This window comes from Callithrix jacchus, chromosome 7 (assembly GCF_049354715.1).
Source record: "Callithrix jacchus isolate 240 chromosome 7, calJac240_pri, whole genome shotgun sequence".
Taxonomy (NCBI): domain Eukaryota; kingdom Metazoa; phylum Chordata; class Mammalia; order Primates; family Cebidae; genus Callithrix; species Callithrix jacchus.
This window is the reverse complement of record NC_133508.1, coordinates 60,206,352-60,232,839: the sequence shown is the minus strand read 5'-3', so window position 1 is coordinate 60,232,839 and position 26,488 is coordinate 60,206,352. Positions and strand designations below refer to the sequence as shown.

The window sequence follows — 26,488 nt, the reverse complement described above, 5'->3', positions numbered from 1 at the left end:
CCTGGAAGTCAAGCAGGAAAAGGGCCCAAGCCCAGGAGTTTGAGGCTGTCCTGAGCTGTGAGCATTGCACTGCACTTCAGCCTGGGCAACAGAGGGAGACTTCACCTCTAAAAATAAATAAAAATAAAAATACCTGTTGGGTTTCAAAAGGAGAAGATCCTAGCTGACTTTGAAAGTACTCTTGGAGTAGTTATCTCATCTATCAGATGGTACACATTTTTTCAACTTTTTATTTATTTATTTTTTTGAGACAGGGTCTCACTTTGTCATCTAGGCTGGAGTACAGTGGCACGATCTCAGCTCACTACAGCCTTGACCTACCAGATTCAAGCTATCTTCTTGCCTCAGCCCACCAAGTAGCTGGTACTACAGGCAAGAGCCACAACGCTTGGCCAATTTTTGTATATTTTACAGAGACAAGATTTCAGCATGTTGCCCAGGCTGCCCCTGAGCTCCTGAACGATCCACTCTCCTTGGCTTCCCAAAGTGCTAAGATTACAGGCGTGAGCCACCACGCCTGTCGACTTTTAATTCTATTACACAGTAGTATATGGTCATTGTATAAAAGTTAGGATATATAGATTCACCAAAAGAAAAGAAAATTACTCACAATGTCTTCAGCTAGTAACATTTTAGCGCAAATCTTTCCGGATTTTGGTTTTTCTTTTCTATGCAAGAAAAGATTCTCTCAATAGCCGCCCCGTTGGGTTAAATAGCATGAGGCTATTTTAAGAGGAGGAAATTTAGGCTTAGAAGAGCAAGCAATTTATCCAAAGTAACCAAGATTGGAATCTAAGTTCCTCTGACTCCCCAAACCAATGTTCCTTGCCGCGGTGCTTTCTTGGTTTTTTTACTTGGAGAATTCTTCCCTGGAGAACCTCAGGCCTCAAAACTAAACCTAAGTGGATTTCTATCCTGAACCCCATCCCTCATCCGCCCCAAAGGATAGTGAGCCAGGTTAAGGGGTGAAAGGCAGGCGCAGGAAGATAAAGGCATGGGTGCGATCGACGGTCTGGTAAGAGGGAACTGGCACACGCACGTGTTCGGTTCTTCGCAACATCACAACCAAGCAGGCATCAGGCTTCCCATTGTACAGACAAGGAAACTGAGGTTGCGAGGAGAGAAGAAATTTTCCCCGAGTCACACAGCTAGCCAGCGGCCCGGAAGCACACATTCCCGGGGCGGCGGGGGTTAGCCGGAGGGAGTCCTAGGATGCTTGTGGAGCTGAGGCTGAGAGTTGGGCGTGTGGTGCAAGGGAGGGGCGGGGCGATTGGGGCGGAGCGAGGCAAGGAGACTTGGCGGGCTGTGGGGAGAGGGGAAGGCGGGTTGGGGGTAGGGCAGAAGGGGCGAAGTCATGGGGTACTTGGAACAAATCTGCAGAGGAGGGAGGAAGAGGCAGAGGGCTCTCAGATGGAGTGCGGAGATGGGGCAGCCTGGGCCGTGCGAGGGAGGAGGATTTGGGAGACCCAGAGACGGATGAAAGGGGATACAGTCGTGGAGGGGCGGGGATGCGGGAAGAGGGAGGAACTTCGACGGGGGCCAGGGGCGGGGCATCGAGCCAGGGGGCGTGGCCTGAGGCTGAGGCGTGACGGGCTGGGGGCGGGGCCGAAGGGGCCGGCGTGGGGCCGGGGGCGGGACGGCTAGCCGGAGGCGGTGCCTGAGGCGGGAGCGGGGGCGGGGGCGGGGGCAAGGGCCGTGGCCGTGGAGGCCAGCGGGGGGCCGGGGGCGGGGCAGTCCCAGCTGAGGATCCGAGAGCTGCTGGAAGGTCGGGGGCGGGGCGTGCGGAGGGGCGGGGCGTGCGGAGGCCGGGAAGGTGCCCCGGGCTGGCTGTGAGGCCGGCTCTGTGTGGAACTGCGCAGCGCCCCCCGCGCCCCGCTCCGGGAGCCCCACGCCCGCGCCCGCCATGCCAGAGCAGTTCAGCATCGCCGAGTTCCTGGCCGCCACCGCAGAGGACATCAGCTCCCCGGCTGGGGCCGCCGCCTTCGCCACCAAGATGTCCCGGTGCCGGGGGGCGGCGCTGGCGCGGGAGGAGGTGAGGGGGCCGAGGCGGGAGGGGTCGGGGGTCGGCGCCTGGCCTGGCCTTGACTTCCACAGGCGTGACCCGAACTGCGACGGCCCTTCAGACCGCGCCCCGAAACCTGCTCCTTCCCTAGATCTGGGAGGACCGAGCGCCTCTTCAACAGCTGCGTTCTCACCGTCGAGGCGGCGGGGAGGCCCGAGGGACCGTTTTGGGGGTCCTCGAGGTCACTTCGATGACAAACTCTACAGGTTGGGGGAGGTACCCCAAGGACCTCGCGTGACTGCCTCTTCACAAATGTGTTTGCCTAGCGCCTTCCAGCCTCAGTTTGCGCTTTCATCTTCGGAGCTCCACAAGTGTGCCCCCCAACCCCCGCCCCAGTCACTCCCCTTCTGAGAAGCAGGCTTCCCGCCTCAGTCCTGAACTTTCTTCCTCCAGGCTGCAGGGTGGTCCCCTCCCCCTTGCGGCTGGTTCGAAGATTTGGCCCGAGTTTTCGGAATGAATTCGGATGGGAAGGCGCCAGGAGCCGGGGTTCACCTTGGCCCGGCTGTTGGCAAGTTTATCGTCTCCTCTCCCCTCCCCTCTCCTCTTTGTATTTCCCAGCAAAGCGTCCCAGGCCTTTTCTTTCGGCCTTGCAGGCTGCCCCACCCCATTCCCATGCTCTTTGGAGTTCCTTCCATTTCTTTTCTTTGAACCTGCTGCAGCTTTCCCCAGCTCCTCTGCGGGGAATATTCTAGGGCAGACACCTCGTGGCCTTGGTCCAACAGAGAGTAATGTGGTTTTGCAGTTCCCCTCCAAAGGATGCCCTGAATTTGGGTGGTGTTTGGACCTCAGCAACGGCTCTAGCCTTCCACCCTTCACCCTAAGTGTACTGGGCACCCACTGTGCGGCAGATACAAAGCTCAGTATTTCATAACACCCTAGGCCAGTGTCGGGAAATCTCTCCTCCTCTTCTTTCTTGGCAGAGTCTGTTTGTATCACTTTGTAGGGGTGATAGAGGATTGTGGAAGGAGCATCGACTTTGGGGAAGGCAGACCTGTGTTCAAACGCTGGCTCTGCAGTTTGCCATTTGGGTGAATGTGGGCATGTGACCTGTTCTGTCATCTGTGGAATGGGGTAATAATGTGTACTTCACAGAGCTGTGGTGTTACATGAGACAATGTAAATAAAGCATGCATCTTTTTTGGGTGGCAGTCTTGCTCTCTTTCCAAGGCTGGAGTGCAGTGGTGTAATCTCGGCTCACTACAACCTCTGCCCCCTGGGTTCAAGCAGTTCTCATTTCTCAGCCTCCCCAGCAGCTGGAATTACAGGAGTGCGCCACCACACCTGGCTAATATTTGTATTTGTAGTAGAGACGAGGTTTCACCATGTTAGTCAGGCTGTTCTTGAACTCCTGAGCTCAGGAAATCTATCCACCTTGGCCTTGCAAAGTGCTAGGATTATAGGCGTGAGCCACCACGTGGGCCCATGCCTCTTGATAAATGGAATTATTATCTTCGGGTTAATTGGCAGACTTCTTTAGACAGGGATTGGGTCTCTTGTCTTCATCTGTCTCACAGAGCCTAGCCTTGTCTCATTTGTCTCATAGAACTTAGCCTACTACTTTGCACATAGTAAGGGTACATTTTTTATTAAAATAAGAAGCAGCGGTCAGATTTGGCTTCCTTTCTTGGGCAGAACCAGTAGCTTAGAGTCCACTGCCTGTGGATGTGGGTTATATTTTACTGGGAGGCTCACAGGGAACACTGCTGTCCAGCCCATCCTTTGGAGAGCTTCCTGAGGTTTGTCTTCATAGCCTCGCATTTCATGACCCAGAAGAGTCAGTGCCATCCGCATTCTTAGGGATTTCATGGTTCACCCTTCTCTCCAGGTTGTTCATTAAAACCTTAGAGCAGGAGAAGGGGCTCCAATATGAATCTTCTCCATGGACAGAAATGCCCATTTATGCCCATGCATCTGGCCTTGTTTGACTGTATAAGTGTAAGCACTGTGTGTGTTGGGAAGTGGGCTGTTAGACTGGGTCTGGAGGCTGCAGCAAGCTCCATTCCGGGCTCAGCTATGCCCCAAACCCATCCTCCTTTGCCTTCAGATTTTTGGTTAGGTGCACACAGAGGTTCAATGTTAAAACAGAAAGGCTTGTGGCACCCGAACACAGCTTTTCTCTTCAGCATTTCAGGGCCCAAAAAGTTAATCTGACCTTTGGATTAGACTTCCCTGAGGTTTCCTGTTTGGTTTTGCATTTGCATTTATATTTTGCGATTATATTGTGTTTACATGTAGTTTGATGCTGCAATATTTTCCCCCAGTTCTGAGCATGACTAACCCACCCCCAGACTTGAAGCTCTGTTTGACTGAATCAAAATGCAACTGATTCATAAGTCAAATCTTCCAGTTGGCTGGTTTCCTGGGAGTAAGTAGGGACCCTGTTCGGGGACTTGCAGCCCTTTTGTACAGTCCTGCTGGGAAGGCCCCTGGCAGGTCACAGGGAACTAGAATGTCAGGGCTGAGGGACCCCTTTAACGTAGAGATCAGCTAGAAACTCTCTCAGATAAGATGGAGAAACTGATGTCCAGAGAGGCCAACAGACTTGTCCAAGCTCCTGGGACTGGGTAGTGGAAGAATTAGCATTTCCTTTTTTTTTTGAGATGACATCTCGCACTGTTGCCAGCTGGAGTGCAGTGGTGCAATCTTGGCTCGCTGCAGCCTCTGCCTCCCAATTCAAGTGATTCTCCTGCCTCAGCCTCCTAAGTAGCTGGGAGTACAGGCGTGTGCCACCATGCCCAGCTAATTTTTGTATTCTAAGTAGGGATGGGGTTTCACCCTGTTGGCCAGTATGGTCTCAGTCTCTTGACCTCATGATCTGATCTGCCCACCTTGGCCTCTCAAAGTGCTGGGATTACAGGTGTGAGCCACCGTGCCTGGCCAAGAATTAGCACTTCTACTCATATATTCTACCCCCAGTCCTGTTCTCTTTCCTTTTAAAGTTCATCTGTCTGTCCTCCCTATGTAACTTCTCTGAACCTCGTAATTTTGTCCTTAAAATGGATATCGTAATCACTCCCTGCTTACCTTACTGGTAAAGTTTTTGTGTTCAATTATGAAACACTATGCAAATATGAGGGAGTATATTAAGATAGTCATGACATCAACCAGCCTCTTCCTGTCTTGGGCTCCTTTATGCCCATCATCTCATTGATTTTCACAACAGGTGAAACTGGGCCTAGGGCAGTTAAGGCAAATGCCCTGTGTCACATGGTAGGTCTCTCTGACTCTGCTGTGCTCTGACTGAGCTCTGTCCAGTTCTCTGTGCCATCTCTATGGACATCAAGGACGCTAAGTTCATAAAGATGCTCCTTTGATTTGCTGACTGACTAGGGAGAAGCAGCCTATTACAAGGAAATCACTAAGAACCCCAGGAGTTTGTCCTGAGTCCCCAGAGAAAGGTACAGTCAATACCATAAGAGGCAAGTGGAGCAGGAGAGGGAGAGAGCAGTAAGGACTGGTGCAATCAGGGAGAAGTTCCTGGAGGAGGTGACACTTAGTGCAGAGGACAAGGGAGTGAATTCAGAGACTGGTGGGAAGAGGGCATGTTAGGAATCAAGTAAGCCATTTTGACAAGAGCTAAGAATTCACACTATATCATGTGCCTCAAACTGATAGTGGACACATATTCCCCAGTAGGTCTCAAATGAAGCAGTCTGTCATAAATAGGAGATCTGCAAAGTCTTGTTGGGGTCTGTGTGTGTGTGTGTGTGTGTGTGTGTGTGTGTATGTATGTATGTATGTATACAGTTTTAATTGGACAAGGGGCATAATTTATTATTTTATTTATGTATTTATTTATTTATTTTGAGATGCAGTCTTGCTCTGTTGCCCAGGCTAGAGTGCAGTGGGGTGATCTCGGCTCACTGCAACCTCTGCCTCCTGGGTTCAAGTGATTCTCCTGCTTCAGCCTCCCAAGAAGTTGGAATTACAGAAGCCTGCCACCATGCCTCACTAATTTTTGTATTTTTAGCAGAGACTGGGTTTTACCATCTTGGCCAGGCTGGTCTTGAACTCCTGACCTCGTGATCCACCCACCTCCATCTCTCAAAGTGCTGGGATTACAGGTGTGAGCCACTGTGCCCGACCTATTATTTTTTGAGATAGGGTCTCACTCTGTCACCTAGGCTGGAATTCAGTGGCATAATCATGGCTCACCACAGCCTCAACCTCCTGGGTTCAGGTGATTTTTCTACCTCAACCTCCTGAGTAGCTAGGATTATAGGTGACCAGCTAATTTTTGTATTTTTTGTAGAGATGGGGTTTCACCATGTTGCCTGGCTGGTCTTGAACTCCTGGCCTCAAGCGATCTGCCCACCTCAGCCTCCAAAAATGGTAGGATTACGGGGGCATAATTTTAAGAAATTTAAAACATAACAGAAAAGGCCTATGAACAATTCTCTCAATTCCTGTATTCTCCCCAGGGGTAATTGCTGTGGAAATGTACATGCTTCCCAATGTATATCCTCATGGAAAATATATTATCAGTGGGGGAAGGGGAGTGGCTGGGGGAATGTTTACCTTAATTGGTATCATGTCTTACAATGCACAGTTCAAATTATTTTGGAGTCACATTTTTCTTTTCCTTTGTGACTTTTGCTTTTTTGAATCTTGCTTTAGAAAGGGTTTCCTTCCTAACTTTTAATATTCTTGTGAATTTTACAATTTGCTTTGTAATGTGTCTGTATTTTAGTGCTAAAATTGTATAATCTTAGATTGTTTGTAAGAAACATAAACCCTGTCAAGCTTGTTTCTGTTGGAGGGAAATTTGTTTGTTTTTTGATCATCAGGCAAGGAGATTGAGGGAAATTTGCTTTAAAGAACTAAAGGTGCCTCATGGGACTGAAGGGCAGTAGGTAAAAGTACACCTTGCCAGGGCCTGGAACTGGAGGCTGGGAAGTTGTCAGGAATTAAGGCAGCTCCTTCATCATTCTTGTTCTCACCTGCCTCTGCTTCTCTCTGCACATCTGATCAGTGCTTTTGCTCATTCATCTTCACACAGATCCCAAAGCACAGCTCCCGTGCTCACGTGACCTCACGGGGCCAGTGTCTAAACGTAACCAGATGCAAGACTGAGCCAGTCTCATGTCCCACTTCCAAGTTCCTGGCAGAGGTTGACAGCCCAGCCCAGCTTCTGGATTGGTTCCAGTAGCTGGGTCTCTACCCCTGGTTTCATCAGCAGAGGTCATGGAGGGATAGTGACAGGCAGGGTAAACATGGCCATAGAGTCCTACACTGTGGGAGGGGGCACTTCTCAGAGAAGAGGAACAGGGCCTGGAAAGTTCCCTCAGAAGTGTCCATGGCGATTCCTCTTTATTTGACACAGTCCAGGTTCTAGGGAAAGGTGCTGTGCACATCCTGTTCTGTACCTCCCTGGTTTAGATCATTTATGCATACTCCCAGGTGTAGAAGAACCCGTTTAGAAAACTCAGTTATAGGAGTTTTTTTTTTGTTTTTTGTTTTTGAGATGGAGTTTTGCTTTTGTCACCCAGGCTGGATTGCAATGGCACAATCTTGGCTCACTGTAACCTCCACTTCCTGGGTTCAAGCGATTCTCCAGCCTCAGCCTCCCTAGTAGCTGGGATTACAGGTGCTCCCCACCACGCCCGGCTAATTTTTGTATTTTCAGTAGAGACGGGGTTTCACCACGTTGACCAGGCTCATCTCAAACTCCTGACCTCAGGTAATCTGCCTGCCTTGGCCTCCCAAAGTGCTGGGATTATAGGCATGAGCCACTGCGCCCAGCCAGTATAGGAGTTTAAAAGGTGAGATTAGAATGCTAAGGGGATGCAGCAAGATTTGGAGGGTCTTGAATTCCAATTAAGCATTCTGACTTTTTGCTAGGCAGTGGGGACCAGTGGACCCAATCATGTTGTTCAAGGAATGGATGAGGTCGGCCCTGCCAGCATAGTGCCTGGGGACTGCTCCATGCCAGGCCCTGTATGAGACATTGGGCAGATGCATTGCTCAGTTAAAGAGATATAGTCCCTGCCCCGTGGAGCTTACAGTCTTCTGGCAAAGCCCGACACTAATCAGGTAAACAAATAAGTCATGCCGGGTGCAGGGGCTTATGCCTGTAATGCCAGCACTTTGGGAGGTCAAGGGGAGAGGATCACTTGAGCCCAGGAGGTAGAGGCTGCAGTGAGCTATGATGGTGCCACTGCACTCTAGCTAAGGTGATAGAGCAAGACCTTGTCTCCAAAACAATACAAAACAAACAAAAAGAACAAATAAGTCAGAAATTTCTCATTGTACTAAGTGGCACAGAGACTCATCCTCCTCGTCAAGGCCTTCCTCGAGGTTTGTTCCGGGTCCTCATCTCTTCAGGGAATCTTGTCCACACATGTGGCTTTAGTTACCACCCATCTCCACGTGACTCACATTTTTACCTGAAGCCCAGATCCTCATGTCCCACTGCTCACTTGACCACACTCATGACTTTCCCCCAGCTTCCCTTCCAGTGTTCCTTTCACAGTGAGTGGTGTATCCCCTCACCTCCACGTGTGCCCCTCAACACCAAGGGTCATCAGTTTTACCTTCTGTTTTTTTGAGACAGTTTTGCTTTGTCACTGGAGTGCAGTGGTGCAATCTCAGCTCACTGCAACCTCTGCCTTCCAAGTTCAAGCGATTCTCCTGCTTCAGCCTCCTGAGTAGCTGGAATTACAGGTGCCCGCTACCACACTCGGCTATTTTTTTTGTATTTTTAGTAGAGACGGGGTTTCACCACATTGGTCAGGCTGGCCTCCAACTCCTGACCTTGTGATCTGCCTGCCTCAGCCTCCCAAAGTGTTGGGATTACAGGTATGAGCCACCATGCCTGGCCACCTTTTCGTTTTTGTGAGACAGTCACCAGGCTGGAGTGCAGTGGTTCAGCTCATTGCCACCTCTACCTCCTGGGTTCAAGCGATTCTCGGGCCTCAGCCTCTCAAGTAGCTGAGATTATAGGCACACGCCACCACACCCAGCTAATTTTTATATATATATATATATATGTTTTTTTTTTTTTTTTAAGTAGAGATGGGGTTTCACCATGTTGGTCAGGATGGTCTTGATCTCCTGACCTTGTGATCTGCCCGCCTTGACCTCCAAAAGTGCTGGGATTATAGGCGTGAGCCACTGTGCCCGGCCATCAGTTTTACCTTCTAAGCACCCATAGCTTCCCTACCTCTACGTATCCCTACCCCAGAACATGCCACTGTCCTCTCCCCTGGAACATGGCAATGGCCTCCTAACTGGCCTCTCCACTTTTACTCTGGCATAGCCCCCAATTGCACTGTATTGCTCTCCTTTATAGCACACATTATAGATAAAATTTACATTTATTTGTAAAATTATTTTGTTAAGATCTAGGCCAGGCCCAATGGCTCATGCCTGTAATCTCAGCACTTTGGAAGGCCAAGGTGGGTGGATTACTTGAGGTCAGGAATTCGAGACCAGCATGGCCAACATAGTGAAATTCCACCCACCTCTACTAAAAATACAAAAATTAGCTGGGTGTGGTGGCGTGTGCCTGTAATCCCAGCTATGCAGTAGGCTGAGGCATGAGAATGGTTTGAACCCAGGAGGCGGAGGTTGCAGTGAGACCAGATTGCACCACTGCACTTCAGCCTGGGCAACAGAGTGAGACTCTGTCTCAAAAAAAAATAATAAAAATTTTGTTAAGATCTAATTTGTCAACAAATTTTGACTTCCATGAGAATAGAAACTAATCTCACTGTTGTGTCTCTAATGTTTACCATAGAACCATAGTGTGTTTTCAGAATATATTTGTTGAATAACAAATAAATCAAAGGAAAAAAAACTAAAAAGGAGCATTCATAGAGAATAATGGTATGGGGGTGGTTGAGATGGAGGGGACAGCTTAGGCAAAGACCCTGAGGCAGTAAAGAAGCTGAAGTATGTGACCCTGAAAGGGGGCCCAAGGGACAAAAGCATCAAGATGGGCAAAGGGGAGAGTGGCACCATCTGGTTTTGGGTGGCAGTGGCGAGGCCATGTTCAAGCTTGATGGCCCTTGTAGCAAGTTAGCAAGTTTAAGTTTTCATTCTTTTTCTTTTCTTTTCTTTTCTTTTTTTTTGAGATGGAGTCTCTCTCTATTACCTAGGCTGGAGTATAGTGGCATGACTTCGGCTCCTTGCAACTGCCACCTCCCGGGTTCAAGTGATTTTCCTGCCACAGCCTCCCAAGTAGCTGGGACTACAGGCACATGCCACCACGCCAGCTAATTTTTTGTATTTTTAGTAGAGATGGGGTTTCACCATGTTAGCCAGGATGGTCTCGATCTCCTGATCTTGTGATACACCCGCCTCAGCCTCCCAAAATGCTAGGATTACAGGTGTGAGCCACCGTGCCTGGCCATAAGTTTTATTTCTTACACAGGCAAGCAACAGAATCCATTGTGTATTTTAGAAAGATCATATCAGTTGCTGTATGGAGACTACATTGGAGGGGCCAGGAGAGGACCCAAGAAGGCCATACAGTTGTTCAGGGAAAAGATGATGGTGGCGTGGATAGGGTTGTGGTTGGTGGAGGAGGAGAGAAGTGCACAGATTGTAGAAGTGTTTTATAAGCAGGCAAGATTTGTTGATGGAGTACATCAACAAATGTACTCAAGTGTACAAGAATGGGGAGTGCTCAAGAATGGGTCCCAAATTCCTTTGTTTGATTGTTTGAAATGGAGTCTCCCTCTGTTGCCCAGGCTGGTGCAGAGGCACCATCTTGGCTCAGTGCAGCCTCCACTTCCCAGATTCAAGTGATTCTCGTGCCTCAGCTTCCTGAGTAGCTGGGACTACAGGCGCATGGCACCACACCCAGCTAATTTTTGTATTTTCAATAGAGACGGGTTTCACCATGTTGGCCATGGTCTCAAACTCCTGACCTCAAATGATCCTCGAACCTCAGCCTCTCAAAGTGCTGGGATTACAGGTGTGAGCCACTGTGCCCAGCTTTAAATTTTTGATGGAAGAGTGCCATATACCAAGAAGGGGAAATCTGGCAGGGGAACAGGTTTGGGAGGAAATCAAGAATTCTATTTTTTTTTTTTAATTTTTTGTTTTTAGAGACAGGGTCTCCTTCTTTTGCTCAAGCTGAAATGCAGTGGTGCAATCATAGCTCACCACAGCCTTGAATTCCTGGGCTTACGCAATACCCTTGCCTCAGCCTCCTGAGTAGCTAGGGCTGCAGGCACATGCCACCACATCCAGCTAATTTGTTTTTTCTTTCGGTAAACACGAGGTCTTTCTGTGTTGCCTAGGCTGTTCTGGTCTCAAACTCTTGGGCTTACGTGATCCTCTTGCCTTGGCCTCTGAAAATGTTAGGATTACAAGTGTGAGCCAATTGGGCCTCTGTATATCTTGATAGGTCTTGAGACATGCAAGTGGAGATGTCAAGAAGGCAGCTGGGTATTTGAGTTTGGAATTCAAAGGAGCGGGATGGAGATACACATTTGAGAGCTGCCAGCATCGAGATAGTGGGTTTCAAACTTGCATCTGTGTCAGAATCGCCTGGTGTCATTCCCAGAGTATGATTCAGTGGAGGTATCTTAGGCTTTTTATGGCAAGGAAGAGAAACCAACCTGAGCTGATTTAAGCAGAAAAGGGCTTCACTGAAAGGGAATGTTCAGTAGCTCACAGAATTTCTGGGAAGTTGGAAAACTGGGGCTGGGCAGCAGGTAGGATCTCAGCCAAAATCATGACACCAAGCCAGTTTGGCAGGACACTGCTGCCACACACTAAATGCCATCACCCGTGTCACTGTCCCCTGGACTCTAGGCACCATCGCTGCTGTTGCCACTAGCATTGGAATGGATCTTCCACTGTGCTCCTGATTCAAAGTCTGTAGTGAGGGTCTCTGACTAGTTGAGCTTAGGTATAAGAGAGGCTGGAAAAGCAAGAATTTGTTGTTTTCAGGTTTTATAGGAGGCAAGCTCTGCCAAGACTTATGCAGCAAGGAAGTCCCCAGACATAGGAAGGAGGTCAGGTGCCAGATTGGCACATGGTGACAGATGTACTTGACAGCAGGTTTGCCAGCATGGGGGAGAGTATGGGAATCTGCATTTAAACCAACACTCTGGAAATTCCCATGCAGGTGCTGCCTGAACCACTTTTGTACCCAGGTGTTGCCTGAACCACATTTGCACCCATTGGTATTTAAAGCTGTGGGGGCTGGGTGCAGTGGCCCACACCTGTAATCCCAGCACTTTGGGAGGCTGAGGCAGGGGGATTGATCACTTGAGGTCAGGAGTTTGTGACCAGCCTGGCCAACATGTGAAACCCTGTCTCACTAAAAATACAAAAAATTAGCCAGGCATGATGGCACACACCTGTAATCCCAGCTATTTGGAGGCTGAGGTTGGAGAATTGCTTGATCCTGGGAGGTAGAAATTGCGGTGAGCTGAGATTGCACCACTGCACTCCAGCCTGGATGAAAGAGTGAGACTCTGTCTCAAAAAAATATTAATAATTAAAAAAATAGAGTGTGGGAATGGACAAGATCACCTGGAGAGAGGAATGAAGAAGGCCCAGGCCCAAGTTCTGAAGACCCTCAGTATCAAGAGATAGGGATAGGAAGAGGAATTGATAAAGTAGGCCACGAACGGGCTGCCAATGGGAAAGGAAGGAAATTAAGACAGTGCCTTACCTCAGAAGCAAAGAGAGAAGTGCTTTGAGGAGGGAGGGGTGCTTGGCTCTGTTAGATGCTGCCCAGATGCCCAGAGGTAAAACAAGACAACAACAGAGACACAGCCTTTGGCTTTGGCAACATGGAGATCATTGGTAATCTTAAGAGCAGATTTATGGGCTGGGCACCTATAATCCCAGCACTTTGGGAGGCTAAGGCAGGTGGATCACCAGGTCAAGAGATCAAGACCATCCTGACCAACATGGTAAAACCCCATTTCTGACCAACATGGTAAAATCCCATTTCTACTAAAAATACAAAAATTAGCTGGGTGTGATGGCGCATGCCTGTAATCCCAGCTACTCGGGAGGCTGAGGCAGGAGAATCACTTGAACCTGGGAGGCAGAGGTTGCAGTGAGCTGAGATTGCACCACTGCACTCCAGCCTGGCAACAGAGCAAGACTCCGTCCAAAAAAAAAAGAGCAGATTTAATGTTATTTTCCCTTCCACATCAGCTTGGACTGATTTGAGGAGGGGGCAGATGAGAAGTTCTTCTGAGAAGGGGAACAGAGACAAAGGGTGTGGCTAGGGCCCTGGGATCAGCAGGGTTTTCTAGGATGGACTTGGGACAGGACTCCACTGAGCCAGCCTCCTCTTGACCAGCAGCCTCTGTACAAGGGGCTGAGGGTCTTCCCAGAGTTGTCAGCCTTAAGCCTATCTCTCAAAGTCTTCTCTCCCCAAATTTTGTGCTCACTGCCTTGCCTAGTGTTCAGCTGTTTCTGGCCACTGAGGTGCAAGGAGACAGATGACATAGGCAGATTTGGGGGCAGAAACTGTACTGTAGGTCAGAGCAGAAGGAAAATGCTTTCCCGGAAGGCAATTTGATCATCTTCTCAGACAGACGCTGCCAGAAGATCCCTTCAATAGGCCTAGAGCTTGGCCCCGGGACAGATGAGGCAGTGAGACCCGCAGAGGCTCACAGTGAGTGGCTTCTGTGTCTCTAGGGTAGGGCTCTGGAAACACTGATTCCGTCTCACCAAGGTCATAGGAGGTGCTTTGGAGAGCACGGGAGGCTGAGCTGGGAACAGCTGCTGAAGGTTCTCTGACTTGACTGGTTTTAGACCTTGAAAGATTTTTTAAGACTCTCAGCTGCCATGGGCTACACCCAGACCCACTGAATCAGAATCTCCCAGGGTGAGGCCTGGGCAAGTGTGCAGTTCAGAAGTTCCCAGGTAACCAATGAGCAGTCAGGGTGAAAACTATTGTGAGCTATTGCATGCCCACCGCAGGTTAGTAATCTATTAAGCCATATTTACGGAACACCTGCTGTGTAAAAAGGCAGGCCCTGAGGGCATGGAGAGAACTAGACAAGGTCCCCTTCTGCGTGGCAGAAGGACTCTTGAAAAGTTGATTGACAACCTATATAGCATACAGGGATGTGGCTGAGGTCTGTGGTAAGAGTCTAGTAACTAAAATCAAACAGACTTGGGTCTGCAGTCCTGTTGAGTGTGTGATCTTGGGCAAATGACTTAACCTTTCCGAATCTTGGTTTCCTGATCTGTGAATTAGGGATGATGATAACTATCTTACGGGTTTGTTTGAGGGGATAACACATAAAAAATCTAGGAAATACATAGCACATAACAGGTACTTAGTAATTTTTAAAAATTCCTTCTTATTGTGAACACAAGTATACCTGCACACGGGGCAGTTTAAAAAGATCAGGAGGCTGGGTGTGGTGGCTCACGCCTGTAATCCAAGCACTTTGGAGGCCAAGGCGGGCGGATCACCTGAGGTCGGGAGTTCAAGACCAGCCTGACCAACATGGTGAAACCCCGTCTTAAAAAAAAAAAAAAAAAGAGATCAGGAAACATACAGAGAAAATAAGAAAGTAATTGCAATAGGGATGAGGTAATTAACCACGAGTGAGTGCTGAGATTATCTGTGCAGTCCTGGCACCAGAGCAAAAAGGGAACTCTTGTGTACTTTGGAGGTGTTGGGGAATAATAGCTGAGCCTGATTTTGGACAAGGCAGGGTCTTCCCTCAGCTCTGCCCTTTGCTCTCTCCCATCTGTTCATTTCTTTGTCAGACATTTGCTGAGGCCATTGGCTCATACCTGTAATCCCAGCCCTGTGGGAGGCCAAGGTGGGAGGATCACTTGAAGCCAGGAGTTTGAGACCAACCTGGGCAACAAACCAAGACCCTGTCTCTACAAAAACAAAACAAAACATTTGCTGAGAGGCTATCCAGCACTTCTCAGTCCTGGATGCATCCTACAATTCCTTAGGTTGCTTTTAGGTTGATTTCTTTTCATTCAGGTAAAATTCACAGAACACAAAATTCACCATTTTAAAACTTACAATTCGGTGGCCTTAAATATATTCACAATGTTGTGCAGTCATCACCACTATGTAATTCCAGAACATTTCCATCACCCCAAAAAGAAACCCTGTATTGATGAGTAGTTACTCCCTGGCCCCTGGCACCTTTTCATCTCTATGGCTTTCCCTATTCTGGATGGTTCATGTGAATGAAATCCTACTGTATGTGGCCTTTTGTGTCTGATCTAATTCAGTTAGTATAATGTTTTCAAGGTCCATCCATGTTGTCTGGGTTGTGTTAAAAAGTGGTAAAAATAGGAACGACAAACACATCAGGCAGTACTGTAAGCATTTTTCAGATATTAACACATCATAACACAGGGCCTGTCCAGTTATTTGGATACAGAGACGGTGTCTGCTGGGCAGGAATAGCTACCATGGAGCCCCTTCTCTGTGTCATATGCTGGGCTATATGCTTAAATGCCTGATTGAGTTCCATCCGATTGGATAGATGCTGTTATTATACCATTTGACAGATGGGGAATGTCTGTCAGAGAAGCAATGTCACTTGCCTCAGGTCACGTAGCTAAGAGGACTGGAACCAGAATTTGGACTTTAGGACAGTATGACATGAAAGCCAGAGTTCTTAACCCTTGCTCTCTTTCCTCTGTTGCCATTGGGCCTTGCTAATATGTATTCATACATTTAATAATTCATTCCACATGTGTTTCTTGACACTTGTATCCTGACCCTTATGTTGAGTGCAGCAGATACAAAGGTAAATGAACCATTCCCTGCCTTTCTGGAGTTTTCAGCCCTATAGAGATCAAACATGTATGGCAAATAAGGGCCAGGATGCTTTAATGAAAGCCTATAGTGGGCACAGGATGGAATAAAGGCAGGCAGGATCAGAACTGTTGTGGTGGGGAGGGGGTGACCTGTAAGCTGAGTGGGGAAAGATGAAGTGTTTACTGGACAGAATGGGGCAAGGACCCTCCAAGCAGAGGGAGCAGCGAGAGCAAAGGTCTGGCAGCTGGAAACAGTTTGGCAGATTTAGGAAATTGCCAAGACTTCAATAGGGCTGGTTTTAAGGGATCAGTGATGGATAGCAAGCCCGAGTTGGGGGCAGGGAGGGATTCATCCTGGCCAACAAGGGAACCCAGAAGGTGGGAGGGACCATTTGCTGCTCTGTCCAAGAGGGCAGGCCAGGTTCTCCCCTAGGGTGGTTGGGTGGAATTCAGGGTTTGGGGCCAGGGGTTGGGTAGGAACCTTTGGCGGTTAGTCCAGCAAAGTTTTTGTTCTCTTAGCTCATCACCGACAAGCAATCTCCTGGGGAAAATCCCAGCCAGGAAACTTGGGGTTTGCAGAGGCCCCAGCATACATTGAGGGCGTGGCTCCCTTCCTGCAACCCCTTGTCCTCCCTGCTTCCCACCACCCCACAAGGGGCAGCCGGTAAGGCTGAGCTGACGAGGCTGGACTGGTGCCCAGGCTGGGAAGACGTCTGCAGAGGCCTGACCAAGGGGCACACGGCCAGTCACGGGCTCCAGCGGTGCAGGAAGGAAAACAGCAAGAGGCCAAAGGATCCTGAAATAATAAATGTCATAGCAGACAGGAGCCTTCCCTGTCACAACCCAAACCCTTCATTCCAGAAGAGGAGTCAGAGGCTCAGGGTAGGAAGGAGACTGGCCAAGTCATACTGCGGGACAGGGCCAGGGCTGGGGCTGGTCCTGGGTCTTGGCTCCCAGGCCTTGCAGTGTGGCCACTGCAGGGGCAAGCAGGACCAAGAGCCACCTTGTCATGGATGAGGCAGAGGGATGGCTGGGAAGAATACTGCCTTCCTCTGGCACCCTCTTCTGTGCCAGCCTGAACTCTCAGATGCTGGGGGTGGGGCCTGATCCAGAGGAAAACCATTTGGAGTCTTTCGCTCGCTCCTGCTGGCAGCTGAGGTTGGAGCAGTCTTGTAGGGTATGACTAACCTCAACTGAGTCCCAGCGCTTTGAGCTGGAAAGGCATTTAGAGCTCATGTCTGTTAGCTCAAAATGGACAGATGAGGAAACTGAGGCATAGAAAGAGGAAGAAACTTGCTCAGAGGCACAGGGCTTAATGGCAGAGACAGCCCTAAAGTTCAGCACTTCCCAGTTCAGTTCTCTTGGTCTCATGGCCTTGTTCTACATGCAGTAGAAGGCCATTCCCTCAGAATGTTTCTGTGGCGCCTCTGAAGATGCCTAGCATCTGCCATTAGAAAAAACATTACCTCAATTCCTTTTCACAGCAATCCTTACAGAGATGACTGGGGATTTAGCTGGTGGTTTGCTTTAGTGTGATAGCAAGAGAGGCCTCTGGAGGTAGAGGGCTCTGAACTTCTTCAAACTTCCTACGTGACCTTGAGCAAACTGCCTAACCTACCCCAGCCTCAGTTTCCTCATCTGTAAGGTCGGGAGGATAATAACTACCTCACAGAGTTGTTGGGAGGAATAGGCCAGGTAACAAACCCAAAGTGCCTGCTCCAAAGTGAGCAGTCAGTGAGTGGGGTGGTAGGTAGTTGAATTCATGCTAATAATAGACTCATGCTGGGAACTTGGAATCGGAGCCCTTCCTGTTGAATGATCTGCTCTGGGCCAGGGCTGGGCTGTGTTCCCATCACCCTGTTATGCCTAGGGGACAAGGCTGAACCCTCTTTGTCCACTTGAACATGGAGTTAAACTTTCTATATTGAGAATTACCAAGTAACTGCTTTCCTGTTCAGAACCCTTCAGGAGCACCCCATCATTTATAGAATAAAACCTAGAGGTTTGGTTAAAAGCATGGACTCTGGAGCCCAACTGCCTGAGTTTGAGTTTATTTATTTATTATTGTTGTTATTATTATTTTTGAGACAGGGTCTTGCTCTGTTGTCCAGGCTGGAGTGTAGTGGCGCAGTCACAGCTCACTACAGTCTCGACCTCCTGGGCTCAAGGGATCCTCCCACCTCAGCCCCACCTTAGTCTCCTGAGTAGCTGGGACCACAGGGACTTGCTATCATGCCTGGCTAATGAGTGTGTATGTGTGTGTGTGTGTGTGTGTGTGTGTGTCTAGAGATGGGGGTCTCACCATGTTGCCTAGGCTGGCCTCTAACTCCCGGGTTTAAGTGATCCTCCCACCTTGGCCTCCCAAAGTGTTGGGATTACAGGCATGAACCACTATGCCTAGACTGTCTGTTTCAGTTTAGGTTCTAGCACTTGTTGTGTGAGCTTGGGCAAAGGCCATAACTTCTTTGGGCCTCAGTTTCCTCATCTGTAAAATCTCCTGGGGCTTTTGAAAGGATTACGTGAAATAATACAAAGTGTGTTAAGTGCAGAGAAGAAAGCCTGGCACTGATAAAGAAGCATCTGCTGTGCTCTTGTTTTTCTTAGCCTGGTCTCCCAGCTGTCAGCTCAGGTCCTGCTTAGCCCTCTTTTTTTTTTAAAGACGGAGTCTTGCTCTGTCTCCAAGCTGGAGTGCAATGGCATGATCTTGGCTCACCACAACCTCCGCCTCCTGGGTTCAAGTGATTCCCATGCCTCAACCTCCAGAGTAGATGGGACTGAAGGCGCATGCCACCACGCCTGGCCAATTTTTTGTATGTTTTTGAGGTGGATTTTCGCTTTGTCGCCCAGGCTGGAGTGCAATGGCGCAATCTTGGCTCCCTGGAACTTCTGCCTCCTGGGTTCAAGCAATTCTCCTGTCTTAGCCTCCTGAGTAGCTGGGATTATAGGCGTGTGCCAGCATGCCTGGCTAATTTTTGAATTTTTAGTAGAGACGGGGTTTCACCATGTTGGCCAAGATGGTCTCAATCTCTCGACCTCATGATCCGCTCGCTTCAGCCTCCCAAAGTGCTGGGATCACAGGCGTGAGCTGCCGCACCTGGCCTGAGGCCTCACTCTTACTGATTCCTCACTGGCCCTGGCTGTTCCCCAAGTCTGCTGAGTGCTCCTACCCTGGGAACTTCACGGAGGTGTCTCTGCTCTCTTAAAGGCATCTTCCCTTTTCCTGCTTTGCTTCACCAATGTCTCCTTACTTTTAGGGCTCTGATGGAGCATTACTTCATCCTGGAGTGCAGTGGGTGTTCCTTTTAGCTTCTCTCCTGCCCCGGGTTTGCCAAGACCTCCTCAGCCCTTAGCAAACACACCCTCACCTATATTCTGTCTCCCCCACTGTGCTGTGAGCACCTTGAGGACAAAGCCTGAGCCCAACATCCCTTGATCCCCAGCTCCTGCACAGGGCCTAGTGTACAGTAAGGTACAAGCTCTTACTATGTGCCAGTGACTGTTAGAGACTTTACACCAGTTTCTTCTTCTGCCCCAAAGAGTGGAGAGGAGCACATTTCCAGAATTGAGATTCCTGAGTAGATGGCTGTTAAGAGGCCCTTAGGTCACTTTGAGGGAGTGGAGCTGAGCTGGAATTGCCACAGAGGTGGGATGCTAGCAAATGCTTCTCAGGCCCACCCTTTCCCCTTCCTTGCCAGCCACCCAGGAAGGGCTCTGTAAAGCTCCCTGCCTTTCTCTGGATCTGGTGGTTGGGTTGGTGGGTAAGAAAAAGCAAAGTTAGAGCATGACAGGAACATAGGACAGCTCATATTTGCCCAGGCTACAGGCATGCCCCATTTTTATATGATTTAATTTTCAGTGGGAAGTGATGGAAGCAGTGGTGACTATCATTCCATTTTGCAGGTGGGGATCCTGTAGCCCAGAGAAGCTGGGGACTTGCTCAGGGTTACAGTGCTGATAAAGAGTTGGGCCAGGAATAGAACTTGGTCTCCTCACTCCACACCCTGCCCTTTCTGCTCCGTGCTCTTTGCAATTAGGCCATGGTGCTTAGTGGATGCTTTTAGCAGATTGAGTCAGCAGGTGCTGCCTTAGCCCATTCTTTCCTTGCTCTCAAGGACCCTCCCCCAAGTCCTTGCCCTTGGCCCTGGGCTCCAGGCCCTCTGGCCTTCCTAAGGCCTGTTTCTCCCAGACCCCACACTCCCATCCCATCACTCTTGTCGAAAGGTTGTGCCATTCATTCATTGAAAAAGGATCAGGCTGGCACAGTGGCTCACACCTGTAATCCCAACACTTCAGGAGGCTGATGCAGGAGGATCCCTTGAAGGTAGGAGTTCAAGACGAGCCTGGGCAACATAGCAAGACTCCTGACTCTACAAAAAGTTAAAAATTAGCCAGGGCCAGACACAGTGGCTCATGCCTGTAATCCCAGCACTTTTAGAGACTGAGGAGGCAGATGGCTTGAGCTTAGGAGTTCAAAAACAGCTTGGGCAATATGGCAAAACCCTTAAAAATTTAAAAATTAGCCTGATGTGGTGGCACATATCTGTGGTCCCAGCTACTCAGGAGGCTGATGCAGGAGGATTGCTTGAGGCCAGGAGGTCGAGGCTGCAATGAGCTATGACTGCCACTGCACCCTATGGTGGGTGACAGAGAGAGACCCTGTCCTTAAAGAAAAAGAAAAGGGATCTGTTCAATATACCAAGGTGTCAAGGACTAGTTTCAAGTAATTTAATGCAGTAGTTCCCATTTTTTCTGAATATAAGAACGCTTTGTCTTCTTTTATCAATTTGGATTATAGAAAACTGGCTGGGCACAGTGGCTCACGCCTGTAATCTCAGCACTTTGGGAGGCTGAGGCAGATAGATCACTTGAGGTCAGGAGTTTCAGCCTGGCTGACATGGCAAAACGCCGTCTCTACTAAAAAAGTACAAAAATTAGGCAGATTTGGTGGGGCATGCCTGTAATCCCAGCTACCTGGGAGGCTGAAGTGGGAGAATCGCTTGAACCCTGGAGGTGGAGGTTGCAGTGAGCCGAGATCGCGCCACTGCACTCCAGCCTGGGTGACAGAGTGAGGTTCTGTCTCAAAAAAAAAAAAAAAAATTTGTATTACAAAAAATTTCAAACATATGTGAAAGTAGAATAACCCAGCTTCAACAATTATCAGGATTTTGCTAATCTTATTTTTTCATCTATAGCCCCACTGTTTTTTTTTTTTTAGACCAGGGGTCTCCCTCTGTTGCCCAGGCTGGGGTGCAGTGGGGCGATCAGAGTTCACTGCAGACTTGACCTCCTGGGCTCAAACGATACCCTATTTTTGCTTCCCAAGTAGCTGGGACTACAGGTGTGTGCCACCATGCCTGGCAAATTGTTTTGTATTTTTTGTAGAGACAGGGTTTCGCCATGTTGCCCAGGCTGGTCTCAAACTCCTGAACTCAAACAATCTGCCCACTTGGGTCTCTCAAAGTGCTGGTATTACAGGCATGAGCCGCTACACCTGACCTGCATTTTCTGTAAATTGGTAATTGGATCTAGAAGTGAGAAGGTCTGGGGTTTTGTTTTGTTTTTTTGTACTTTATCATTTTATTAAATATTTTAAGTATAACTTGGTTTGCTCATTAAGATATTGTATTTTAAATATCATGCTTAATATGTAATACATATAATTTAATCATCTTTGTGGACATTGGAGTCAAAGACCAAAGAGCCAGGATTCAGCCACCTCACAGGAAAACTCCTTTTCAGTTTTAGAGCTTCACTGATTTTCCCACTGATGTGGGAAAGTCATTATACTGTTAGTATTGACTGATTGATTGAGAAATATGGGAAAGAAGAAAAGCCACTATGAATTAATTCAAGAATGCTTTTTGTTTTTTGCAGTATCCACAGTGCACTTTTTTTTTTTTTTTGAGTTTTGTGTCTTATTGATCATAGAGCTGCACATATTTGGAATGTGGTCAAACTAATTTGTGAAATGTTTTTGTACTTGTCAGTAGTGCTCATGATGTCAGTGTGGCTTCAAAGGGTCCTGCTAACACCATGGACCTCCAGGGTCTGGGGCCATTGGCTGGAAATGAACCAAGCAGTTAGCGTCTAAACAGTTTAGTTCCCAGGTCCACGTTTTGGCTGTGTGAGCTCAGGCAATGATCTTCACTGCTCTGCGCCTCGCTGACTCATCAGCCAGATGGGAACAAAAACGAAGACTGCCCCATTAAGATGCTGTGAGTCTTAAATGGTGGGTGTCAAACTCCCCTACAAACTGTAAAACTCAATACAAGTTTTAGTTTGTATTTATTCCTTAGTTTGTTTGCATTTTCAGTGAAACCTGGGGCAAGAAACTCATCTGAGCCTTTATTTTGCAATCTGTAAAATGAGGAGGTAATGTTAGATAATCTCTAAAGTTCTGTGACTTAGTCTCTCAAGGAACACCACCACAGTCCAAAGCAAAGATAGAAAATGGTTTTCATCTGTGCCAACTCTAGTTTAATTGGTAGAGGCTACCTGAAGAGCCATTTTAACAGAATGCTGAACCAAACCCATAGTCAGTGGGAAAAATACTGTGATTGATTAATAATGGCTGAAATGGGCCGGACACCATGGCTCACACCTGTAATCCTAGCACTTCGGGAGGCCGAGGTGGGTGGATTATTTGAGGTTGGAAATTCAAGTCTCTACTAAAAATACAAAAAATCAACTGAGTGCAGTGGCACATGCCTGTAATCCCAGCTACTCTGGAGGCTGAGGCAGGAGAATTGCTTGAACCCAGGAGGTGGAGGTTGTGGTGAGCCGAGATCATGCCACTGTACTCCAGCCTGGCAACAGAGCTAGACTTTGTCTCAAAAAAAAAAAAATAAAATAATGGCTGTAATGGTCATGGGATGACACAGAAGTGATGCCTATGCACTATATTATAATGGTCCAAAAGAATTAATGTCTGATGGTGAAATGTAATCTGCATCTCCCAAGGCCTTAGCTCTAGCAGCTCTGCCCCACTGGCTGAATTGCCTTGGTAACCATAGCTGGCTCTGAGAAACCATGGGAATGAAGAATGGGTCCTATTGATGAATCCTGACCCAGAAGGGGGGCATACAGAAGGCCCTTCTAGGCAGGGCAGCTGGGCATGGCCTAGTGCTGCCATCTGTGGTCTTTTGCCTGCAGAGAACACAAACCAGAGAGCCAGAGCATGGGGTGTGTGTGTGTGTGTGTGTGTGTGTCCATGTGTGTGGGTTGGGTCAGGGTAGGGGACACAAAGGGCAGTGCCAGCAGCTGGAATTTAGGAAGGCTGCCCAAAGGACTTCAATGAGCTTTCCAAGTTCAGACGTGTTTCTTACACTCAGACCTGTTTCATCCACCTTTGCCAGTGCCTGCCAGGCTTTTGCATGGATGCATTGACTCTTAGCTTTGAATGAAATCTAAATAGCTGTCCTTTCTACTCCAAAATCCAGTGTCTAAATCACTCTCTAGCACCTGAAGTATTTGAATGCTTCAAGTGACGGGGAGCTCACTCCCTTTAGGGGTAGCTTATTCTTCCTCAGGAATGTCCTCCGTTTGAGCTGAAATCTGTTTCTGTCTCCCTAACTTCCACCTCTCTGTCCTGGGAATCCTCTCTGAGGCCAGCCTGAACAAATCCATTTTCTTTTCAGTAGGACATCCTGTAGAGTGTTTTTATTCAGGGCCTACACCATTGCTGTCAACCTTGTTTTCATTGGACAGGTCTCCCTCTGTGCCCCACCTTCTCCCTCTCCTAAGCCTGCGGGGATGGTGAGGGAATATGGTAGAGGTGGTGGAATGGGGATTTAGATTTGGAGGCAGATCCAGCCCCAGGATCAAAGAAGCTGTGCCCCCTCACCTTTTGGGGGCAGCTCAGAGATGGGGAAAGAACATTGGCCCTAGATTTGGCCAGTCCTGGTTTTAAATTATAACTCTGGGCCAGGTGCAGTGGCTTATGCCTATAATCCCAGCATTTTGGGAGGCTGAGACGGATGGATCACCTGAGGCTGGAAGTTCGAGACCAGCCTGGCCAACATGGTGAAACCCCATCTCTACTAAAAATTCAAAAATTAGCTGGGCATGGTGGCATGCACCTGTAATCCCAGTTACTCGGGAGGCTGAGGCAGGAGGATTGCTTGAGCCCGGGAGGCAGAGGTGGCAGTGGGCCAAGATCATAGAGTACAAGTCTGTACTCTATCCTGGGTGACAGAGTGAGACCCTGTTTCAAAAAGAAAAAAATAATTACAGTTCTGCCACTGCTCATCACTGTGTGACTTGGACTTGTCCCTCCCCCTGACAATTTCATCTTTAAAATGAGAATGGCAATGCCTTCCTCAAAGAATGACCAAGACAGTGACAAGTAATGAGGCTGTACAGAGGAGGCACTTGGGACATGCTGCTTGCACTCCCCCTGCCCGGTGGCAGAGGTCTGCTGTGGTCCCTCTCCACCTGTGGTGGATCAACATGGAGTTGGGGGTGTGGAGAGACATATTTAATTCATGAAAGTTGAGAAATTCCTAAACCAAATTCAATTTAATTTTGAAGTAGGTAACAGTTTTATTTATCAAATAGTAGATGGTATTCTAAGCACTTTACCTATAGAATTTACTTACTCTCCCCATCAACCTTATGTGGTAGGAAATATTATCATCTTCATATTACAGATGGGAAATTCAGGGACTGAGAGGTCACATCAGATACCTGATGGAGCTGGAATTCAAATCCAGGTAGTTTATGGACAGCCCCATACTTTTAGTAGTGATGATGTACTGCATCTCTGAAGAGAATTAGAATGGTAATTCCCAAACTTCAGCATGTGTTAGAATCACCTGCAGGGCTGGTTAAACCACAGATTGTTAAATCACAGAAAATCTGGGACTTCACCTCCAGATTTTCTGATTCACCTGGAGAATTTGCTTTTCTAACAAGTTCCTGGGTGATGCTGCTGCCCACCTTGAGAATCGATGACTATCAGGGATTAAATGGGCCCACCTGAACCCAAAGGCTGATTTTTTTTTTTTTTTTTTAAGACAGGGTCTCATTTTTTTTAAGACAGCCTGTTACTCAGACTGGAGTGCAGTGGCATGATTATAGCACACTGCAACCTCAACTTCTGGGTTCAAGGGATCCTACCACCTCAGCCTCACAAATAGCTGGGACTACAGGTGTGTGTCAAGCACTTGGCTAATTAAAAAAAATTTTTTTTTGTAGATGGTCAGGCATAGTGACTCATGTTTGTAATTCCAGCACGTTGGGAGGCCGAGGCAGGAGGATCACTTGAGGTCAGGAGTTCGAGACTAGCCTGGCCAACATGGCGAAATCCCATCTCTACTAAAAATACAAAAAAATTAGGCTGTAGTCCCAACTACTTGGGAGGCTGAGGCAGGAGAATCACTTGAACCCAGGAGGTGGAGGTTGCAGTGAGCCGAAATCATGATACTGCACTCCAACCTGGGAAGCAGAGCCAGACTCTCTCTCAAAAAAAAAAAATTTTTTTTTTTGTATAGATGGGGGTCTCACTTTGTTGCCCAGGGTGGTCTCAAACTACTGGGCTCAAGCAATCCTCTCACCTTGGCCTCCCAAAGTGCTGGAATTACAGGAGAGAGGCACCACGCCCGGCTTTTCTTTAATCTATCCAGTCTCATGGGGGAATGAGGTCTGATTTCACACAGAGGCAGAAAACAAACCACAGTAAGAACAGTACTCATATTTTCCAATTGCCTCAAACTTCGCCACACGCTGCCATGTTTGTGATCTCATTAAGACTCAGAGTAATTCTGTGAGTTAAGCAGAGAATGAATTTTTCCCCATATTTAAAAGATATATATTTTAAAGGAGAGGAAGTTTAGAGAACTAGCTGGGCTAGTGTCACCGAGGGACATAATTTTGGAGAAGCTGGGGCTAGAATCTTAGCTACTAACTCATCATAGCACTTTGGAACCTCTCTGCCTTTCCCCAGATACCCTCCTTTCCCCAGGCTACTATCAATTTTCTCCTTAAAACTAAATTTCTTGCCAGGCGTGGAGGCTCACGCCTGTAATCCCAGCACTTTGGGAGGCCGAGATGGGTGGATCACCTGAGGTCAGGAGTTTGAGACCAACCTGGCCAACATGGTGAAACCCCATCTCTACTAAAAATACAAAAATTAGCCGGTTGTGGTGGCGGATGCCTGTAATCCCAGCTCCTCAGGAGGCTGAGGCAGGAGAATTACTTGCACCTGGGAGGTGGAGGTTGCAGTAAGCTGAGATCATGCCACTGAACTGCAGCCTGAGCAACAAGAGTGAAACTCCATCTCAAAAAATAAAAAAAAGAAAGAAAAAACCCTAAATTTCTTTATCCATCTGCAGATGGGTGGGTTAAAAAAAAAGCTGTATTTCTTTAGCTTAAATCTTTGAGCTCTATTATACCATGAGATAGGTATTATCAGTCATTTATATCTCAGTGTGAATGATTTTCAGATGTTTTCTTGAGAAAGGAGTAATTAGAACTTTTCCCTTTTCAGTCTCCCTTTGGACACTTGTATGTTCTTAAGTCTGTGGTTCTCTTGAAGGAAGGGGCCATGTCTTATGTGTCTCCACCACCTGGCACCATGCCTGGCTGAAACAGTCACCAAGAAATGCTTGTTGAAATGAATGAATGAATGGAAGAACTATGTTCCTCCCCTTGCCGATTCTTCCTAGAGCAAGCCTCCCTTCCTGGCAGTCCTACCATTTATACCAA

General features: G+C 48.1%; 1 protein-coding gene across 6 annotated transcripts in view; it reads left to right on the top strand.

Annotated features, from left to right (window-relative positions):
- Positions 1-1,791: 1,791 nt before the first annotated feature.
- The window catches only part of ASAP3 (ArfGAP with SH3 domain, ankyrin repeat and PH domain 3), a 56,277-nt gene continuing 31,580 nt past the window's right edge, over positions 1,792-26,488 (top strand). For 4 of the 6 annotated variants that reach the window (XM_035308114.3, XM_035308113.3, XM_035308115.3 and 1 more), the window contains exon 1: positions 1,792-2,032. In XM_035308114.3, coding sequence (XP_035164005.1) covers positions 1,904-2,032 — 129 coding nt within the window. In that variant the 5' untranslated portion in view covers positions 1,792-1,903. Of the gene's footprint in view, positions 2,033-6,314; positions 6,395-26,488 lie in introns of all 6 variants that reach the window. The other 2 variants (XM_078330721.1, XM_035308116.3) reach the window with 1 other exon arrangement.